This window comes from Xenopus laevis, chromosome 1L (genome assembly GCF_017654675.1).
Source record: "Xenopus laevis strain J_2021 chromosome 1L, Xenopus_laevis_v10.1, whole genome shotgun sequence".
NCBI lineage: Eukaryota > Metazoa > Chordata > Amphibia > Anura > Pipidae > Xenopus > Xenopus laevis.
In genome coordinates, this window is record NC_054371.1 from 85,096,610 (window position 1) to 85,116,676 (window position 20,067).

The 20,067-nt window shown below is 36.7% G+C and overlaps 1 protein-coding gene across 1 annotated transcript; it reads right to left on the minus strand.

Moving 5' to 3' along the window:
• Nucleotides 1–13,730: 13,730 nt before the first annotated feature.
• On the minus strand, nucleotides 13,731–19,859 carry areg.L (Amphiregulin L homeolog). The gene is made up of 5 exons (XM_018252399.2): nucleotides 19,669–19,859; nucleotides 17,834–18,016; nucleotides 14,886–15,075; nucleotides 14,200–14,358; nucleotides 13,731–13,828 (listed from the first exon to the last, which is right to left on the minus strand). The coding sequence occupies exons 1-5, from the start codon at nucleotides 19,730–19,732 to the stop codon at nucleotides 13,738–13,740; spliced, it is 687 nt and encodes a 228-aa protein (XP_018107888.1). The 5' UTR covers nucleotides 19,733–19,859; the 3' UTR covers nucleotides 13,731–13,737.
• Nucleotides 19,860–20,067: the final 208 nt, after the last annotated feature.

A 20,067-nucleotide genomic window follows, 5' to 3' on the forward strand; every position in this document is an offset into this window, starting at 1 on the left:
AGCCCTAATCATGTAGCTTGAGGGAAGACCTAATGCAAAAGAAGTAATAGCCACAGACCTTCACATCCATCAACAGATATACATCTCAGGGACAAAGAGGAGTGCTTCTCATTTCAAATCACTTCTTGCCCCAGGTAGCTCATTTGCTATATTTGAGCTTTCACACATGAGGCACAACTTTCACAAAAGTTTAGAACATCCCAAGGACCCCTGTATAGGAAACATTTGTGAAAAAAGTATAAAATAATATATCATAATAATAATAATGCATGTCTCGACCCGAGGTAGGATAGAGCTGGGGGGAATGTGCCCTTGAAAATTGTTTGTGGTGTTGTGTGCCATCTTTGGAAGTGCCATCGTTGCACATCCGTTATCAGGAGACATCATTGTGGAGGAGGGGGTCTAATGCAGGCAATCCCGCAAAATCAGGAGAGTTTAAATGTCTGTTTACTGCCTGTCATAGGGCCATAAGATCAGTCCTGAATTCATTGAGGCAGGTGCTGGTCCAATGGATGTAAGCAGTGTGCAAAGTCCAAAAAAATTGCCATATTTTGCACACTGCCTTCTTGTAAGTAAATAATAATTCTAGTACAATGCACCCTCAGTTAATAGCACAGCTAGCTGTTTTATTCTAGAATCTAGATGTGTTCACAGATGTTCCGGTAACAGTCAAAGCAGAATGGCAAAGGGGGAACAATTTTGAATTTTGGAATTTCACCCACAGGCATAATTTTTTTTATCCCATTCTCCCGTTGATGCAATGGATATTGGTGGATGTGTCCTTTCCTTAGACTGTTGATACTATTATTAATTTATCAAATGTACAAATACATGGCCATTAATATACAGCTCTGTGAACCTTTGTGCTGACACCATCTGATTACAGGTTATCAGGGGAGGGCATTATGACCACAACAATACTAATGCCATATTAATTCTGATCACATGAAGATGACGCAAGTAGAAAGAGGGACAATGGTTCATTAACATACAATTATTTACAAACAATGCAGTTCTCTAGAAAAGGCACAAGCAACGCTCAAATATAATATTGAATATAAAACAGCATTTTGCGTTATTTACCTATGTCAAGTTAAAAGTATATAAAATGTGTAATCAATTTGGATTTTTATTTGTTGGAGTAATAGTCTGAATACATTTTCAAAATTATTCATGTGTTCTGTATACAATTATAGGGCCCAAATACTATTAGAAAGTGCAAGCACCAGATACAAACATTGAGGCCATTTATTTACCTGGTGCTTTTCCGAACCATCCCCACGAGTGACGAACTGTCACCTGGTGTCTTTTGCAGGTGCTCTTTCTGCTGGGGACATTAGACTACTTTTTCCTTGAAGTGCTTTATTATTAGGCGTTTAGTCTGAATATGGACTGCTCAGTGTTTAAATCTAGGTTTTATCCTAGAAGTTTAATCTATAGTGCAGAGACTTCCCCCACAAAGTCATGTTTGAGGAGAAAGATCTTTGCTAGCATTTGGCGGATCATTTATAGAATAAATATATATATATATATATATATATATATATATATATCCTACTGCTGCATGAGAAAAAGGTAACGTCATGAGTTAAAAAAACCCATTTGCTTCAAAATGTACAACCTATGATTATTATTATAATTCCCACAATATTAATTAGACACAGCTACTAAAAAGGTTCCGACTATAAAAAAAAAAATCAACAGAATGTCATAAATACATTTCCTGGCTATTTTCACACATATTTGCATTTTGCTGTCATTACTAAAACATGTAAACAATCTGTTTCCAGCAGTTCACTTTCCTGCCACCAGCAATATTTTGAAATATTGTAGACAGGAGCATACTGTGCTTTCCAAAGCCAATCATCCATTAACTGTGTATAGCAAAAATATGCACTTATGCAAGTATTTTTTTTTGTCGTACATATTCAAAACATATTGATATACACATTATTGCAGTAAACAGTTACATTGTTATTCGGGTTGAAAAAGTGGCAGCATCCTGCATGAAACTTATAGTTTTGCACAATTAGTATTATCAGCAAAAATAGAAACAGTATTTTCAATGCCCTCCTCCAGGTCATTAATAAACCAGTTAAAAAGTAAAGGTCCATGGACAGAGCCCTGTGGTACTCCACTGACAACACTGGTCTAAGTGCAAATATTATGTTTCAGGACAATATTCAGTAATTTAATCAGTAACCTTCTGTGAGGTTCTGTATGAAATGCTTGTAGCCAAATGCAAAAAAACCCCACAAAAACCGTTATCAACATATTTGTATCAATGTGGATAGAAAAACCATGCCTATACTCCAAAGAAATTGTACTGTTGAAAGTCTTTCAGAAATTTGCTTACCTTAACCCTATAAGTAACTCGTGATGGGCAAATCTGACCCTTTTTGCTCCGCCAAAATTTGTTGAAACTGCAAAAAAACAAAAAAAAAACACAAAATGCATTGAAGACAATGGAAATTTCATTAAAAAAATAAAAATGTGTATATATATATATATATATATATATATATATATATATATATATATATATATAAGCAACAAAATAGACCACACTCATAGGACTTATAAAAGTAAAAAGAAAATGTGTTTTTATTCAACGTTTCGGCTCTTGCTTGTGAGCCGTGCATGCTGTGAGTTATTACTTTTAAACACCTTTATTATTTTATCAAACACCTACCTTACACATATTTCTCTTGCTGCAATTGCTTTGCGCCAACTGCAGTTGTGATGCTCCACCAGCAATTTGAGTGTACTTCGTCACAAATTGGCCACAGTTGAAACAAATATATTCAAAGCCTGCCTACTGTCAATTCTGCTATTTGTTCCGTTATTTATTGAAAGTGGTTTAAGGTGCAACTCTCTGAGAGGAAAAGCTCATGTTGCCCACTGCGCTTGCGATTTAATAAATCCTTTTGTATTAACCACATACGTTTCTCAAATATTACTTTAGAGGCCATTTACAACACCAAATAATGAAGAATTGGTTATATAGAACCCTGAAGTGAACGGAGTGGATGCACCCCCAGTATATTTATCTTAGGATGAGAAAAATATCAAAAAAATGCATCAACTTGGTAGTAAACAGCATTGCTGGGAAATAAATATACTGTTTTGCCTGTGTTTGCCTTTTATTAGTTGTTAGTTAATTGTAACAAGCATCAGTTGAGCAGCATTTTAAATTATGACTCACAATATGCCCAGCCAGAATTGGCTGAAATAAGGAACACCAGTGTAAGGTGATTATAACTCATCATAGTTAGAAAATTGTGTTTCCTATCATTTTTACACAGTCCCATTATGTTTTGACCCATGCGACTGCATCTAAACTTGTAGGATGAGTGCTGTCGATCCAACACTATCCTACAATAGCTCACATGTAGTTTATCCCTAAATCAATACACTATACTTACCACTATTACTTGATGTGCAATAGTATCACTCTGCAGTTCAGACCATCCACTCAACAGATGCAAAGCTATGACTAGGGAAATTGGGTTTTCCATGATGGTACATATGTTTTTTATAGGCTTAATTCTATGTATTCAAATCAAATGTATTTCACAACTCCTTTTATATATGTTATTGTCCGATGATAAAACCCATTGTTTTGTGGGAGCTACAGCCTATAACAAGTATACATTTTTATCCCACCTAAGGATTATGTGCATTTAATGAGTCCATTGTTTAAGCCATCTCTGTTTCATCTCTTTGCACTTTTATCACACTCTTCATCACCATCATTTTCATTATCATCATATTCATCATTCGTTATTACTCAATATCACTCTGTTGTACTGATGAGATAATGATAATGGCTGATTTAGTAACCATCAAGGTAGTGTTTTATTGTAACACAGAAGGAAATTTATAAATATAGAATTATTTACTCAAAATGAACTTCATAGGAGATGGCCTTCATATTATCTGGAGCTTTCTTGAAAACCATAGCCAGATGCTTCAATAACATTTTCATCTATAGTCAGAGCCATATGGCTTTGCAGTTAATAAAAGTTATTGCATGGCCTTGTCCCATAGACTCCATTTTAAGCAAATGATTCTATTTTTAAAGATTATTTCATTTATCCCTGTTATAATAAAACAGAACCTTGTATTTGCAGAGCTGGGCCAAGTAATTTTTGAGCTATCGGTATTACTACTTGTCCCGGCACACACAATGTCCCCCCCCACCCCTAGCACTACCTACACACCTGGTTGCTCTCGCTGTTCGACAGTCATTCTATCCCAGCTCCACCACCCTGCTGCTTGCTCCCCCAATGCATGGTGGTAGCAAAAAAAGATGCTTCAATTATTCACTTCATAGGATCAGAACGAGGGGTAGGAGTATGCAGGAGAGGTACATGGCTAGGGACCTAGCACCCCTCCGGCCCTGTATACTTTACTCTAACTTTGCTGCATGAATTCATTTTCATGGCAAAACAATCCTGTTGGGTTTATTTAAAATGTAATTTTTTTTTGTAGAATAAGGTATGGAGATCCAAATTATGGAAAGACCCCTTATTTTTAAAAATCCCAGGTCCCAACATTCTGGATAACAGATCCCATACCTGTAACTCTGAGCCTTAACAGAACAGAAAATAACAAAATCATTGATTCTGTTATGTGGAGAAATGCTATGAGATCAAAGGGGACCCGGTTATTGTTAAAGTTTGTGTAAAGGAAAATTACTAGTGAATTAAAAAAAAACACTTTATTACAGATTTGTCTTTTCAGTACAAAGCAAGCTTTTTCCCAAGACATAGAATAAATATAAATTCTTGCATCATGTGCACTTTAGTCTCAGGAAAGAGTAGTATGGTGTATGAGACAGATACTTGTGTGGGGAAAGTAGCTGGATATAAGATGATGATGTCATTTAGGTAATTAACTAGTCACATGTTTTATTATATGCCTCTAAAACATGAACTTTAGCAGTCAGTATTAGATAGGAATAGTTTTATCTCAACTAATTGTAAAAAGTAAATAGTTTTTTTTATAGAAGCACCTTAAAAGAATCTTTAAAATGCCTTTTGACCTAATTCAGACACCCATATTTTTCCCTAGTCTACAGTATTCATTGCCTTTTCTGCAATTAATATTGTTAACATTGCAGGCATGCAGCTTGTAGTCGCATGAATTAGGTTCTGATAGGATAACAAAAACCTTGCAGGATTATGCTGCAGGGATCCTCTGTCATTTACCATTGATTGCCTTGACTGTTACAGTGACAATTCCTGGCCACCACACAAAACTCCTAGCAAGTTACCTCATTTTAACTATGCCCAGATGGCCTTCATGCAGATCATCTAGTACTCTCGATTGCAACTTTGTGGGAATAATAACATGAACTCCCCCCTATTACACTGAGTAATGCTGCCACATGTTTCTCTAGGGGTATGTCATTTACTTCAAAATACTGTTCCAGTCTCTCTCTATATGTAGTCCAGTCCTCTACTGAGCTGTGTCTTTTTTAATTTTTTTTTTAGCTGCAGCTTTTGCTGTCTCACAGATCTTACTAAAATCCCATCATCGTCGCCAATCTGTTGTGTCCATGGAATATAGTGAAACACACAGACAAATGGCTGCAGGAGTAATTGCTGTAATGCTTAACAGGAAGGAAACTCCATAACACAGTAAGGTAAAGTAGCAGAGAAAACATAACAGCTAATTCAACAGGAAGCCTTATACATAAGACTCTAGTACTAGAACAGCATCAGCAGATTCCACAGGAAACATGCACATTTAATTTATCTCATATTTAACAGTTCCAAAATTTACTTTTCCCTTAGTCCCTTCAGCAGCAACCCTGAGATGTATTCTCCTTCCCTGTTTGGTAGGACAAGTGGCTCAATAAAGCTTTCAATAAAGACGTCAATCCACCAACCATTAGTGAATACAAAAGAAGTACAAACAAGGATGCATAAGAGTTTTAATAGAGTGGGGGACTTTTTGCTTCTGAAGGGACTAAGGGTAAAGTAAATTTCAGTAAGTATAAATTTACTCATTCCCTTACGTCCCATATAACAGCAACCCTGAGAGTTTGCAAACTTAAGGACAGGCCCAGTTACACCATCTTCTGGATCATTTCCCTGCCAAAGAAAGCTTCCTGAGAGGGCAAGATGTCCACTCTATAGTGTTTGCTGAAGGTATTTGGAGTTCTCCAAGTCGCTGCCCTGCAGATGTTATCTACTGACACATTAGCAACCTCAGCCCAAGAAGTGGAGATGTTCCTAGTGGAATGTGCTTGTACGAAGTGGATTATTAAGGTCAGCTTTAATGTAGGCCATCTAAATGTTTTTTTTAAATCCATCTGGATAAAGATGCTTTAGAAACTTTAAGACCTTTATTCTCCAATCCTTTTAGCGGAGGTAACAACCACTAGAAACAGAGTTTTAAATGACAGATATGTTAAGGAGCAATCCTCCAGAGGTTCAAAGGGACTGTTGAGCTAGGCTGTTCAGGACCAAGTGATAGATCCCAAAAAGGAAAAGACTGAAGATGCCTGAGTCAAATTCTGAAAAATGGCCTTCTGAATCTTTTAACAAGAACCACGAAGATAAGGGCTTGTTGAAAAAGGCCAAAAGAGCAGACATCTGAACTTTGATAATATTGATAGCCATCCCTTTGTCAAACCCTTCCTGGAGAAACTTGAGAAGGTAATAGATAGAAGATTGATCCTTCCCAACACGATGTCTTGAGCACCAAGCCTGAAAGGTTCTCCACACTTTTGCGTAGACCCTCAGGGTCTACTCTTTGATAGTTTTGAAATTGTTGAGGACAATTCCTGCATAAAAAAAAAGGTGGATGGCTTTTTGTCCATTTGGGTTTCTATGCATGCAGAAAAACATGGCGTGACATTGGCTTTAAAGATCATTTGCTAATGTTAATTGACTTTGCAAATTGTTGTTTTTGAGATAAAAAAAAATGATAAGAACAAAAAAAATAACTTAAAGACTTGCAGTTTTAGGCTGTCAGCTTAGCAGTTTTATGGTAGAGCTGATCTGCTGGGGACTTGAACGTTAATCAGAGAAAGAGGGTGCAATTTTTGTTTTGGGAGCTTATACATCGCAACAAATTTGCAAGATTGTGTGATGATGATAGGAGTATGAACTCCGGATTGGCAATTCTAGATGGGGCTGATCTCTCTAACAGCCGGGAGACCAGTTTCTCTAGTAGTGGTGGGTAGGAGAGCAGAGACAGGCCTAAGCAGATTGTGGTTGTAGGGGACTCAATTATTAGGAAAGTGGATAGGGTAATCTGTTGTCCTGATCGCTACAACCGAACAGTTTGTCTACCTGGTGCCAGGGTTCGGCATGTGGTTCATCGGGTAGACAAATTATTTGGTGGGGCTGGGCACAACATAACTGTCTTAGTGCATTTCGGTACTAATGACAAAATAAATGGTAGATCAAAGACCTAAAAGAGTGATTTCTAGGCTTTAAGATCAGGGAAAGGTCTTCCAATGTCATCTTTTTTGAAATTTTGCCCGTGTCACGTGCAAGTTTAGGAAGACAGCAGGAGCTTAGGGAGCTAAATGCGTGGCTCAAGTCTTGGTGTAGGAAGGAAGGGTTTGGGTTCCTAGAGCACTGGGCTTATTTTTCCTTGGGGTACAACCTATACAGTCGTGATGGTTTGCACCTCAATTGAAGGGAGTCAACTGTGCTAGGGGAAAGAATGGCTAAGAGGTTGGAGGAGTGTTTAAACTAGGCAAGGGGAGGCGGGTGAGATAAAGAATTATGGGGAAGCTAGGGTAGAATGGGCAGTGGGGTTAGTAAGGGGTCATGGGGAGGAGTGAGGGGGGCATATCGTTTACCAGTTAAGGAGGTCCCTCTGTTACAAGGAAAACAGAATAATGCTAACTTAACATATAATTCTCCACTAAGTAATGCAAATTTCAAAAGTAAAAGTAGTAACCTCCGCTGTATGCTGGCAAATGCACAGAGTTTGTCAGGTAAAATGGGAGACCTAGAATTAATTGCATGCTCTAAAAATTATGATATAATTGGTATCACTGAGACCTGGTGGGATGAAACATGTGAACTTAAATGGTTACACCCTTTTTAGGAGGGACATAGGGATAAAAAAAGGGTGGAGGAATGTGTTTATAATGTAAAACCTGAATTAAAGCCATGCGCTAAAGAAATAACCATATCTGGCACTGGTGAGGGTGTAGAATCCCTCTGGCACTGGTGAGGGTGTAGAATCCCTCTATCATTGGTGTATGCTATAAATATATGAGTTTAAGTGACGAGTATGAAGCCGAGCTACTCTTGCAGATACAAGCTACTCTTGCAGATACAGCTGGGTCAAGTTGTTGCTATGGGTGAGTTAAATTATCCAGACATTGACTGGGGTAATGGGGTTGCCAAGACAGAAAAAGCTAGTAGGTTTGTAAATATGCTGAATGACAACTTTTTATTCCAGCTCGTTCAAGAACCAACTAGGAATAAATCACTTTTGGACCTTGTAATAACTAATAATACTGAACTCATCTCAGGGTTAAACACAGAACAAAAATGGGAAGTCTTTAAAATGCTGCTTAATAAATATACTTGTCAGTATATTCCACTTGTAAGCAAGGAACGACGTTGCAAAGCAAAACCTTTTTGGTTCAATAGAAGTGTTGGTGTTGAGGTGGGTAAGAAAAGACGTGCTTTTAAGACTTTCAAGTTAGCTGGGACAGCCGAATCATTTATAAGGTACAAGGAGGCCAATAAATCATGCAGAGAAGCTATATAAGGCAAGCTAAAATTGATATGGAAAAGGATATTGCAGCAAGCAGTAAAAAGAATCCAAAATTATTTTTTAAATATGTTAATAGTAAAATGAAGCAGGAAGGGGTGGGACCTTTAGTTTCAGAGGGGGGTCAGCTGGTTGATGAAAACAAAATTCAGATTCTAAATTCATATTTTTGTCTGTCTACACAAATGAGGAACCAGTTATTGAAGGTTTCCTTCTTAATAGTCCAAATTCTAGTAATACAACTAATGATGCATGGTTCACACATGAGGAAATTCAAAGGAGACTAGAACATGTTAAGATAAACAAAGGTCCAGGGCCAGATGGTATTCATCCCAGGGTACTTAGCGAGCTTAGCTCTGTGATTGCCAAACCTCTTTACGTAATTTTTCAGGATTCACTGTGGTCTGGCATAGTGCCGAGAGACTGGCGAATTGCTAATGTGGTGCCTCTATTCAAAAAAGTATCCCGTTCTCAGCCTCAAAATTTTAGGCCAGTTAGTCTGACGTCAGTAGTAGGAAAGCTTTTTAAAGGGTTATTAAAGGATAAGATACTGGACTTTATAGCAAATCATAATACTATGAGTGTATGCCAGCATGGTTTTATGCGTAATAGATCTTTCCAGTTTAATTTAATTTCTTTTTATGAGAAGGTAAGTAGGGACCTCGATTCTGGGATGGCAGTGGATGTGATTTACTTAGACTTTGCTAAAGCATTTGATACAGTGCCACACAAAAGGTTACTGGTTAAATTAAGGAATGTTGGCCTGGAACATAGTATTTGTACCTGGATAGTGAACTGGCTAAAAGATAGACTACAAAGAGTGGTGGTAAATGGAACATTTTCTAATTGGACCAGTGTTGTTAGTGGAGTACCACAGGGCTCTGTACTAGGTCCCTTGCTTTTCAACTTGTTTATTAATGACCTGGAGGTGGGCATTGAAAGTACTGTTTCTATTTTTGCAGATGATACTAAATTGTGCAGAACTATAGGTTCCATGCAGGATGCTGCCACTTTGCAGAGTGATTTGTCTAAATTGGAAAACTGGGCAGCAAACTGGAAAATGAGGTTCAATGTTGATAAATGCAAGGTTATGCACTTTTGCAAAAATAATATAAATGCAAGTTATACACTAAATGGCAGTGTGTTGGGAGTTTCCTTAAATGAGAAGGATCTTGGGGTTTTTGTAGATAACAAGTTGTCTAATTCTGGGCAGTGTCATCCTGTGGCTACTAAAGCAAATAAAGTACTGTCTTGCATAAAAAGGGCATTAACTCAAGGGATGAAAACATAATTATGCCTCTTTATAGGTCCCTGGTGAGGCCTCATCTGGAGTATGCAGTGCAGTTTTGGACTCCAGTCCTTAAGAGGGATATAGATGAGCTGGAAAGAGTGCAGAGATGTGCAACTAAACTGGTTAGAGGTGTGGAAGATTTAAATTATGAGGGTAGACTGTCAAGGTCGGGGTTGTTTTCTCTGGAAAAAAGGCGCTTGCGAGGGGACATGATTACACACATTAGAGGACATTATAGAAAAATAGCAGGGGACCTTTTTACCCATAAAGTGGATCACCGTACCAGAGGCCACCCCTTCAGACTAGAAGAAAATGATGTTGTGATGGCTGATTACGTTAATGCTTTTAAGAATGGCTTGGATGATTTTTTGGACAGACAGAATATCAAAGGCTATTGTGATACTAAACTCTATAGTTAGTATAGATATGGGTATATATAATTTGTGTGAAAGTAGGGAGGGGTGTGTGTATGGATGCTGGGTTTTCATTTGGAGGGGTTGGACTTGATGGACTTTGTCTTTTTTCAACCCGATTTAACTATGTAACTATGTAACCAATTTATCAGGCAGTGATCTGAAATGAAGCAGATATTCTCACTTGTTTATCTTGGAAAAAATATAAAATATAAAAGGGGCACAGACAGCATTATACAGTGTATTATAATAACTAATTGCTGATGCAGCTTTATTAGTCAATACTAAGGCACCACTGCTAAACCAAAAACCAAATAACAGCAGACGAAAACTGTTAGCATTTAGCATCCCCAGTAAGTATTTGCCTAAAGTTTGGTAACTGGGATAAATACTGGTGTTGAATTTAAAGAGAAACACATTGGTCTAGAGGGAAACAGCCTAACAAGTAAAGCTTGCAGTAAAAGGAGAACCTATTGTGCAGCACTGATGCTCAGAACTCACTTTGTTCTTGTGACTCACTGGATCTCGAACTCTGGGGACCCCAGCTCTCATTTAGGGGGTCACAAGTTGGGGAAGCTGTTTTACATTGTAGTAAACTTGATTATCTGGCTATACATTCATACAGTATCCTTTAAACTGTCACTAAATGGAGATAGGAATACCATCTCCAGTTAACCAGGTGGTATTCATTCTATATCCATCATTATACTTACCCACCCAGAAAATGATTTTGTCTCCAAAAACTGATGATATTTCAGGTCAAGGTCAACTGCAACTCAGATCCTTCTTTTTGCAGTTCTAGCACAGTTACTTGGTGTAGTTGTGGCAATTATAGAGCAGTACCCCAGCAATTGTGAATAGCTGTAATTAATATCCTCCAGTTTATGTATGTATGTATGTTCCCACCTGTTTAGATGTAAGTTCTATGGCACAGGGACCTCATTCTCCTTGTCTCTCTTTACAAATAGCTCTTCAGCTCCACATATATGGATGTTATTACTATATGTAATTGTCCTTCCTGTCTATTTAAAGGAATGGTTGCTTACATAAGTAGCATTACACCAATAAAAATGTATGTATATATTATGATGTGGAGTTCATTAATCCCCATTTCAATTGTCATTAAAAGAACTTACATATTGAGAATGAAAATATTGTGTTTATTTATTTTAGACAAAATGCAGGAAATTTTGTGAGCACAGCTCAGACGCCACCTACTAATTCTGCATATTAAACACCCAACTGTCACAAAACATATAGTATAACAAACCTTTTCACAAAAAAAGTCAGATGGAAAAGTCCATAATTTCTAGTGGCAATGTATGGAATATTCACTTCACTTTTATACCCAGAAACCACATTCAGATATTTTGCATATAAGCTTTAGATTGTTGGTCATATAGCTGATACTGTATACGTGCGATCAAATTGCTGCAACTAAATAGTAGAGTTTATCTTACACTGCTTAGTACAGTAGTATTGCATAGTTGTAGATATTACGTTTAGGAAACACCTGCAGTGTTGTGAATACAATACCTGGTTCTTTTGGATACAGCTAATTAATCATTATTTTAATTCTAAAGAACATTCACTCAGGGTATGTAGGCACATTATGGAAAACCTTAGGGACTGTCACCGATGTTAATGATCTACAATCTCTGTAAAGTGCTGCAGAATATGTTGGTCTTATTTAAATGAAAGCTACGCAGACATCTGATTACTCTATAAATGTTATATAGGTAAGACTCAGCAATAAGGGGTTTATTCTTAGCTTTTCCTTGATGTGCTGTGCACTGCTGAGGAATAAAATTAGCAGATGATAAATAAATTAAAATAAAAAATAGGTGTCAAATAGTTTTATCAGTTGTGGGTATTATATACTTTGTGTAAGAAAATTGGACATTTCGATACTTTATATTCAATTCGTTTTATCACTTGTGGGTATGTATGTACATATGTACTATGTGTAAGGGTGGTGGCAGATGTGAGGCAACTTCGGACGACTTTGGACGACTTTGGAAATCCGAAGCGATCCCGCCGGCCATCCGTATTCTTGCTGGCGGGAAGCCAGTATGGGAATATTAGGTGCCCGCAATAGAGGAGATTTATCGCTGGGTGACTAATCTGCCACCACCCTAAAGACAATGGAACTTTTCGATACTCTATATTCAATTAGTTTTATCAGTTGTGGGTATTATTTGCTATGTGTAAGATAAGGGAACGGTTTGATACTCTATATTCAATTCATTTTATCAGTGGGCATTATGTACTATGTGTATGATAATGGGACCTTTTTATACTCAATATTCTATTAGTTGTACAGGTATTGGATCCGTTATGCGGAAACCCGCTATCCAGAAAGCTCCAAATTACAGAAAGGCTTTCTCCCATAGACTCCATTTTATCCAAATAATCCAAATATTTAAAAATTCTTTCCTTTTTCTCTGTAACAATAAAACAGTAGCTTGTACTTGATCCCAACCAAGATATATTTAATCCAGCCTATTGGGTTTATTTAATGTTGACATGATTTTCTAGTAGACTTAAGGTACAAAGATCCAAATTAAAGAAAGATCCATAATCTGGAAAACCCCAGGTCCCGAGCATTCTGGATAACAGGTCCCATACCTGTATCCGCTGTGGGTATCATGTACTATGTGTGCGATAATGGGACATTTCGATATTCTATATTCAACTTAATCCAATACATTGTGAAATTACAACAATAAATTAAATAATTTTTTATAAAAAAATGTTTAATTCAATAATAACTAATAATAATAAATAAATAAAAAATAAATACATTTTACATATAAAAAATATATTTAACAACGTCTTTTTGTATTTTCAATATTCAGGTTTTGCAGTTCCACCTGACTGAGGTTTGGCAGTGTTATTTTCAGGAAACATATCTGTATGAGCAGAAAAGAGAAATTTAGTAAAGGAAGTGCAAAAACCTTATAATCAGAGCTATCTTGGCTACATTACAAAACTGATAAATAGCATGATGATTTTATTAAAATCTAGCAAATTGCCATTAAAAATGTTAGAATCCTGGAATAGCTTTCACTCTCAGATAAGATATTAGCTACATATAATTAATATTATATGTTCTAGACTTTAGAACTGATTAGGCAACAATATACGGCATATAGATGGGCTATTTGGTTTCAATAAGCTGCCCAGGAATGATTAACATGTTGACATATATATCAAACATATTTTAAAAAGTAGCAAAGGCACTGATAGGGATGATTACCTTTTCCATTGCTTTTCACTTCACACATCAATCTCTTCACTTCCATTTTCTTGACCTAATCTCTTTTTTTCTTCCACTTCACCTTGATAGGAAGCATATTTCCTTCTTGTACTATAAAGAAATAAAGCACAGAAGCTTAGAATATTCTTAATCTCTGAAATGCCACAGTGAGAACATTTTGTCTTAAATGTTCCTTACAAAATACTCTCATAGAAATGTATAAAAAAGACCAATTTTTAAGAAAGAACATCCATATCATATTTCATTCTGTAGAAATTACTTTTTATACTTTTCTCACATCACTGGCCATAGAGTTTATTCCACTTTTGGCATCATACCAGTGGATGGTATAAAATATATATGGTGCAGCTAATACAACATTAATAATTAATTAATACAACATTAAATCCCATTCTATTCTCTGGTGACAATAAATGGCAGAAAATGAGCACAATCTCAACGGAATAAAAAAAGATACTTACTGTACAACAATGATAATAATGATGGCAGTAATGCTGATTGTTGACAACAGGACTGCTACAACTGCTAGTGCTATTGTTGACCTGTCGCTTAAGTCTCCCTCTGTCCGTGTCTTCATGGACTGTTCGCTACACCGTTCACCAAAGTATTCTGGCTGACATCTGAAAAAAAAAAATATCCATAATCTCCAGGTTAATAACGAAATCATATGTCAAATCACAGCACTCATATAATCAAAATCTTTGACATAATGGTGACAAAAATAGATTTTTTTTCACAAAAGGACAGAGCAGTCCCAGCAAAAGGTCTTTCATCCACAGAATGTAAATTGACATCAACAAAGTATCACATTCCCGGAAAAGAGCCGTGTGACTTTTTCTACACTCCTTGCTTTGAAAATGAATCATTGAAAAGCTGTTGTTTAGCTATAGAAAGCTTTAGGTGTCTCTTTGACAGAAAAAGAAAAGTTTTTCTTGTTGATCACAAAGACATTGCCCTACTGTTTTCTGTCCAGTTGATTAGGATGTTGCCATAGATACAAAACAAGGCAAAAATTCACAAAATAAGCAAATTTGACTGCACTGTGCAAGTGTTCACTAGCTGCCTAAATATGATTTACATTTTATAGATATATTACAGATTATTATGTAAGCACAGTCAATGGTAAAGGTTTCATACAAAAACTCACCTGCATGTCACTTCTTGCAAGTTGGCTAAGTATTTACATTCACCATGAATGCAATAATCTTTATGGGTGGATTGGCAGGGATTCTTCTTCTTCTTCTTTTTCTTATCCCCTCTTTCCTTCTTCTTTTTCTTTTCAGAGTTCTTCTTTTCTCCGTTTTTTTTGGGATTCTCCGGCTTTACCACTGGTTCAACTTGAAAAATAAAAATAGGTCATTATTGCTTGATCTAAATATTTATTTTCAAGAACATAATGATTAGAGGTTGGTTAAACATGGACATATCATTAAGGAATGGTGCTTTACAATTAAGGACATCAAATTTTATATTCACTGTTAGACTCAGGGTTCATACAACATTTTGGCACTATTTGTGGTGGTGGTCAAAGCACATCTTGCTGCACCACTTGCTTCCCAAATGGAAGCACTAAAATGCCAGGAAGCTCATTAAAATGAAGTAGCTCACCAGATAAAACAGATTTTTTTTATTATATGTTTTTATTTGTGATTTAAACATATGACAATATTTAAAAGTACCAGCCGGGAATTCCCGGGGTATGAGCTTTTGTTGGTACAGTGTGTGTCATTACATAAATCACAATAAACGATACTGCATCATTTTAAGTAAATAAAAGAAAAAGGAAAAGTAAAAGAAAAAGAAAGAGAAAAAAAATGACCATGGCATGGGTGTAAATATTCACTGGTCAGAAGTTTGGTAGTGAGATAAAACAGATTTTACTGATATTTGTGTTTCCTAATGATATTAAATGCCATTTGCTGTTATTAATCATTTTTTTGGGCTCTATATTTACTGAAAAAAGACAATGTGGCTGCAGGGGGGGGGGCAAAAGATATAGGAGGCCCCATGAGGCCCAAATAAAGAGCATTTTTAACATATATTGGTAAAATAGGACAATCTCTGGACATGATGGGAGCCTAAAATAAATTTTCTGTGGGGCCCAGTAACATCTAATTACGCCACTTTTAGGTACAACACAAAAATATCAAACATCCTCCAGCATAATAGCTACTGTACAAATCTGGGACAATATAATGCTGAAATGACCTCATGTGAAAAGTGACTGCAACAACAGCAACTGCAATGAAATGCCAGCTATTTGATGTGTACAGGTTTACAGGAAAATAATACCCCTTCTCCTTACTGATTACAGCAGTCATGGAATCCCAACCAACTGAATGAAGCTTAATGAACACATTTTTCAAATATCTTTCACTGACTAAGGCTGCATAGTTTCAGAAGAACATGGCACTTATGTTAGTTATTAATAAATACCAGGTCAGCTAGTAAGCCACTTGCATATTTAGAGCTCCTTTGTGGTGTCTGAGCCATCATTAAATATGACTTGAAGTGTTTAAGCCTGGATTTCTGTTGGCATCCCACAGTATTCCTTATTTTAAAAGCTTAAAATGAAATTATTCCACCCTGTTTTTGCCCGGAAGTCACATGAAATCATTGTGAATATAGGTAAATTCTCAGTACACATGAGCCCTGAAGGAAGGGTTGGTAGGAGGTCATGTCAAGGGGGAAGGTGGAGGGAAGGAAGAGGCTTGTTATTCTATTAGCACAGAGTGAGTCACACAGGTGAGGCACCGCAACAAAGTGCAATCTACTAAAATACACGGCGGCATATAAAGGGCCAACATTTTTCCAATATGATGCACTTCCCCAGCACAATTTGCTTGTTTTATAATATGAAAAAGTAGTGCTACCTTTTCTTGTTCAAAAGATTTGAAATCAGATTTCTTGCAGGCACACTATCCTGATCCATATGCTTACAACTAAGGTGAAAGTCTAAATTGGGGGCACTAATTCTAACACACACAACTGGCTCAATCTATTAAATAAATATTGAATAGATATACATACATATACATGTTATATTTTACTTCAGAGTCATTTCTGATTGATATCAGGGTTTACATCTCAGAATGTTTTATAGTAATCAGAACATGGGGCAAGTGAGTGAGTTTTCATTTTTTCTACTGAAAAATCCCATATAAGCAGGACAGCAGAAAGGGTGTTGGTATAGTTAGGACAGACATAGAGTAACTGCCTGTCTGAAATTGTAAAATTGTAAAAGAATAATTAAAAACTCCCAGATGCTGATAAGAAACTGTTGCTTTCTTGAATTACATCACTGTCTGGCAGTGTGTCAAACCACTGCAATGTGTTTCTAGGCCCACACATCTCTGGGGGATTAAATAACAAATGGCAGACTTTGTTCTAAAGTGCCATAACTAAATAAGCCTAATTTGCTAAGTGAGATTTCTTTACAGTGGCTTGCTCATTTCGTAGACATATTTTGCGTGGGAAGCTCAAAATCATGAAAAATAAGTTTTAACCAAACATACAATTTTGCAGTTCTACAGCTATTTTTATCATCCCATCTCCTTTTTCACGACTTATCCGCCCTCTTCTCTACCTTATGTTCTTTGGCTTGCAAGTGCCTGGGTTGTATTTTGAAAGTATATTTGTCTAGCAACATAAAGAAAAGTTTCAGAGAGAGGAAAAGTAACTGTGAGAATGGAATGATCCCCATAAAGTGTCACATGTGTATTTCATTCCCATACATGGCCACGTCTGGGCATTTTGTAGATGTATGGTTAAAAATATGCTAATTCGTATAAATGTAGTCACAAAGTGGGTTTTGACCAAACAACTTGGAAGTTAATTGAACATACCATAGCAAAGGACAAGGCCCTGCAGGTGGTAAGAGTGATAAATACGTTATATTCTAATATTGGCGCAATATAGAGACAATTGCATCTCCACCATTACAACATGCACACAATTTCCTTACATTAGGAAAGTATTTTGTGTAAGAGTAAGATTTGGGGGATTTACAACAGTGATGCTTTTGATCTACAATTCTATAGTGCTTCCAGGTCTTACTCCACATAAGTATTAGTCATACATAATTGTTTGACATACCACGTATAGAATCGTCTGTTATAAATCCCAAAATGGAGAGATTATCCTCATGTTCTTCCTCTTCTTCCCAGTTAACTTCCACAGCACTCCCTGTTCCATCAGATCCCTGGTCCCCGGAGAAGGTTACATTGCTGTCAGCTTGGGTGCTGTTTAATTCTGAGCAAAGCGCTGTGAAGTGGCAAGCTGGGGGTTAAACCAAAAAAAAAGTCAATTGTTAGGGCTTTTCTCTACTACAGTTAAATTTATGTTGCAGGTCTTTTAACATTTTGCTTGCCAAATGAGTAGAAGCTACATGCTGGCAACAGTGAATTTTTAATGTTGACAATACCACTATACAGGGTGATCTTGTTGTCCTAGGAGAGGAGCATCCTAAATAGTAAAAGTGAAAACCAATTGTCTCCTATTTGGAGATTTCCTGCAGTCCTCCCAGTGTTGCCCATACACTTTTTGCTGTGCTGATCTGCATCTGGTGTCCCCTTTCGCAATAATCCATTTACCATCCTGCCTGCTTGATTCAGGTAACACAGACATGTTCACACAGCCTACAGACGTGATATTCCATTTTATTTTTTACTACATCTTGTACACTTTTCCACACATACTCACATAAATGCACAAAACCTTTGCAAATTTATACACATGTTCAGAAGACCCCTGTCATTCATATTTATGACTTTTGCATACAATTATAAGCTGTCCCACAAATTGGTATCTACCCTGGCACCTAAAACAATGTGGGTGATAAGATGTTTGTTTCAGAATCTCCCTAAAACAATATATATTTGATTTTGGGAGATAACTGTATTTCTCAATCATTTATTCGAAAATATTCAGTTGTAGTTATAGTAATTGTATTTTTCCATAAATGTGGGCATAATTTAAAATGTATCATTTATCTATTACCTAAACATTGCTCCTAGCAAATACACCTAATGTGAAAGAGCACAAAATGTCACAAAATTCCTTGGCAGTTGGCACGTGTGTATATGGAAATGTAGTTGGCAGTGAAAAAGTTAAATAGTATTAGCTATATGCTGGCTGTGGTTCAGCGGAGTTAGCTTATCTGTAGCAGGATTCTCTCCTGAATCACTTCACAAACATTTCTCCGACAATCCATGTTCCAGGCAAGCACTGACATGTTAATGACCTTTGGCACCATATCAAAATATTGCAACTATTGCTTTATAAAACTTGGAAAACCAATGCAAATATATTTCTTGATTTCAGTTAATAAGATATTGTTAAATGCTTAACAGCCTAAAAACCTGCCACTAAACTTTTGTATTGCATTTCCATAAGTAATTTTGGAAGGGAATATACTGTAGCAGTGTGTACAGACCCAAGCATAATAATCATCACCCTATAGCTAGTATTGTTATCCAACTTCCAAGCAAGAACTAGTCGCCCCACAATTACCAGAATGAATCAGTTGGAATAAACTAGGTACATACATACGTAAACTAATAAATATTTTCAATAAAGTAAACAGTAACCAGGATCACCTTAATTTTTACCTGCTTTTTTTACACTTACATTCTAACGGGGTGTTAATAATCATAACAATAGGGGAAACATGTGGCAACCTTATTGTACATTCTGCTAAATATGATGTGTTTCTACATATTGACTATTACAGAGAATAAAAGTAAAAAAAGAAGGAGGGAGTATTGGTTTGATTCCAATGTGTTTAGCCATGTGAATGACTGAGAAAGTACAGAAAGAGTGAAAGCACAGTAAAAACAGCCTGAACAATCCTGGCACATCACTTTGATAAGTGACTATCCTGGTGGATAGAGGTAGGTATTGTACCTGAAAAATGAAAGATCTTTTCTTACCTATGGTGAGCAGGAGTGTGGCACACAGAATGACGGATCGCAGAGAAAACATAGTTGAAAACATAGTTGATGTGTGTAGTCTAGACCAGTAAATCCGTACTTAGGCAATATTCCTCTAGGGGTAGTACAGTTCCAGTACTCGGACTGAGATATAGAGCAGGAGAGACGTCAAGCACAAGCCTCCTCAGACTTATTTCTGTGAATGGAAGCACAGAGCCGCCCTTATATACACTGCAGGGTGTGATGTAATGGGAGGAAGGCACACCTGCAAGCAAACTGTGAACTGACAGTCGTGAGAAAAGCATAGCCCCCAGCTGATGATTTTGTCCTGACACACACACTGAATAATCACTGTTTTTCTTGAATTACTATTGAACTGATTGAAAAATTATATGAGCA

What these genes read in the sequence shown, in the direction of transcription:
- areg.L (XM_018252399.2), bottom strand. Translation starts at nt 19,732, where the DNA reads ATGTTTTCAACTATGTTTTCTCTGCGATCCGTCATTCTGTGTGCCACA. An exon ending in CACACTCCTGCTCACCATAG is followed by an intron (nt 18,017 to 19,668) that starts GTAAGAAAAGAT and finishes TTTAACCCCCAG; the next exon opens with CTTGCCACTTCACAGCGCTT. An exon ending in AACAGACGATTCTATACGTG is followed by an intron (nt 15,076 to 17,833) that starts GTATGTCAAACA and finishes TTATTTTTCAAG; the next exon opens with TTGAACCAGTGGTAAAGCCG.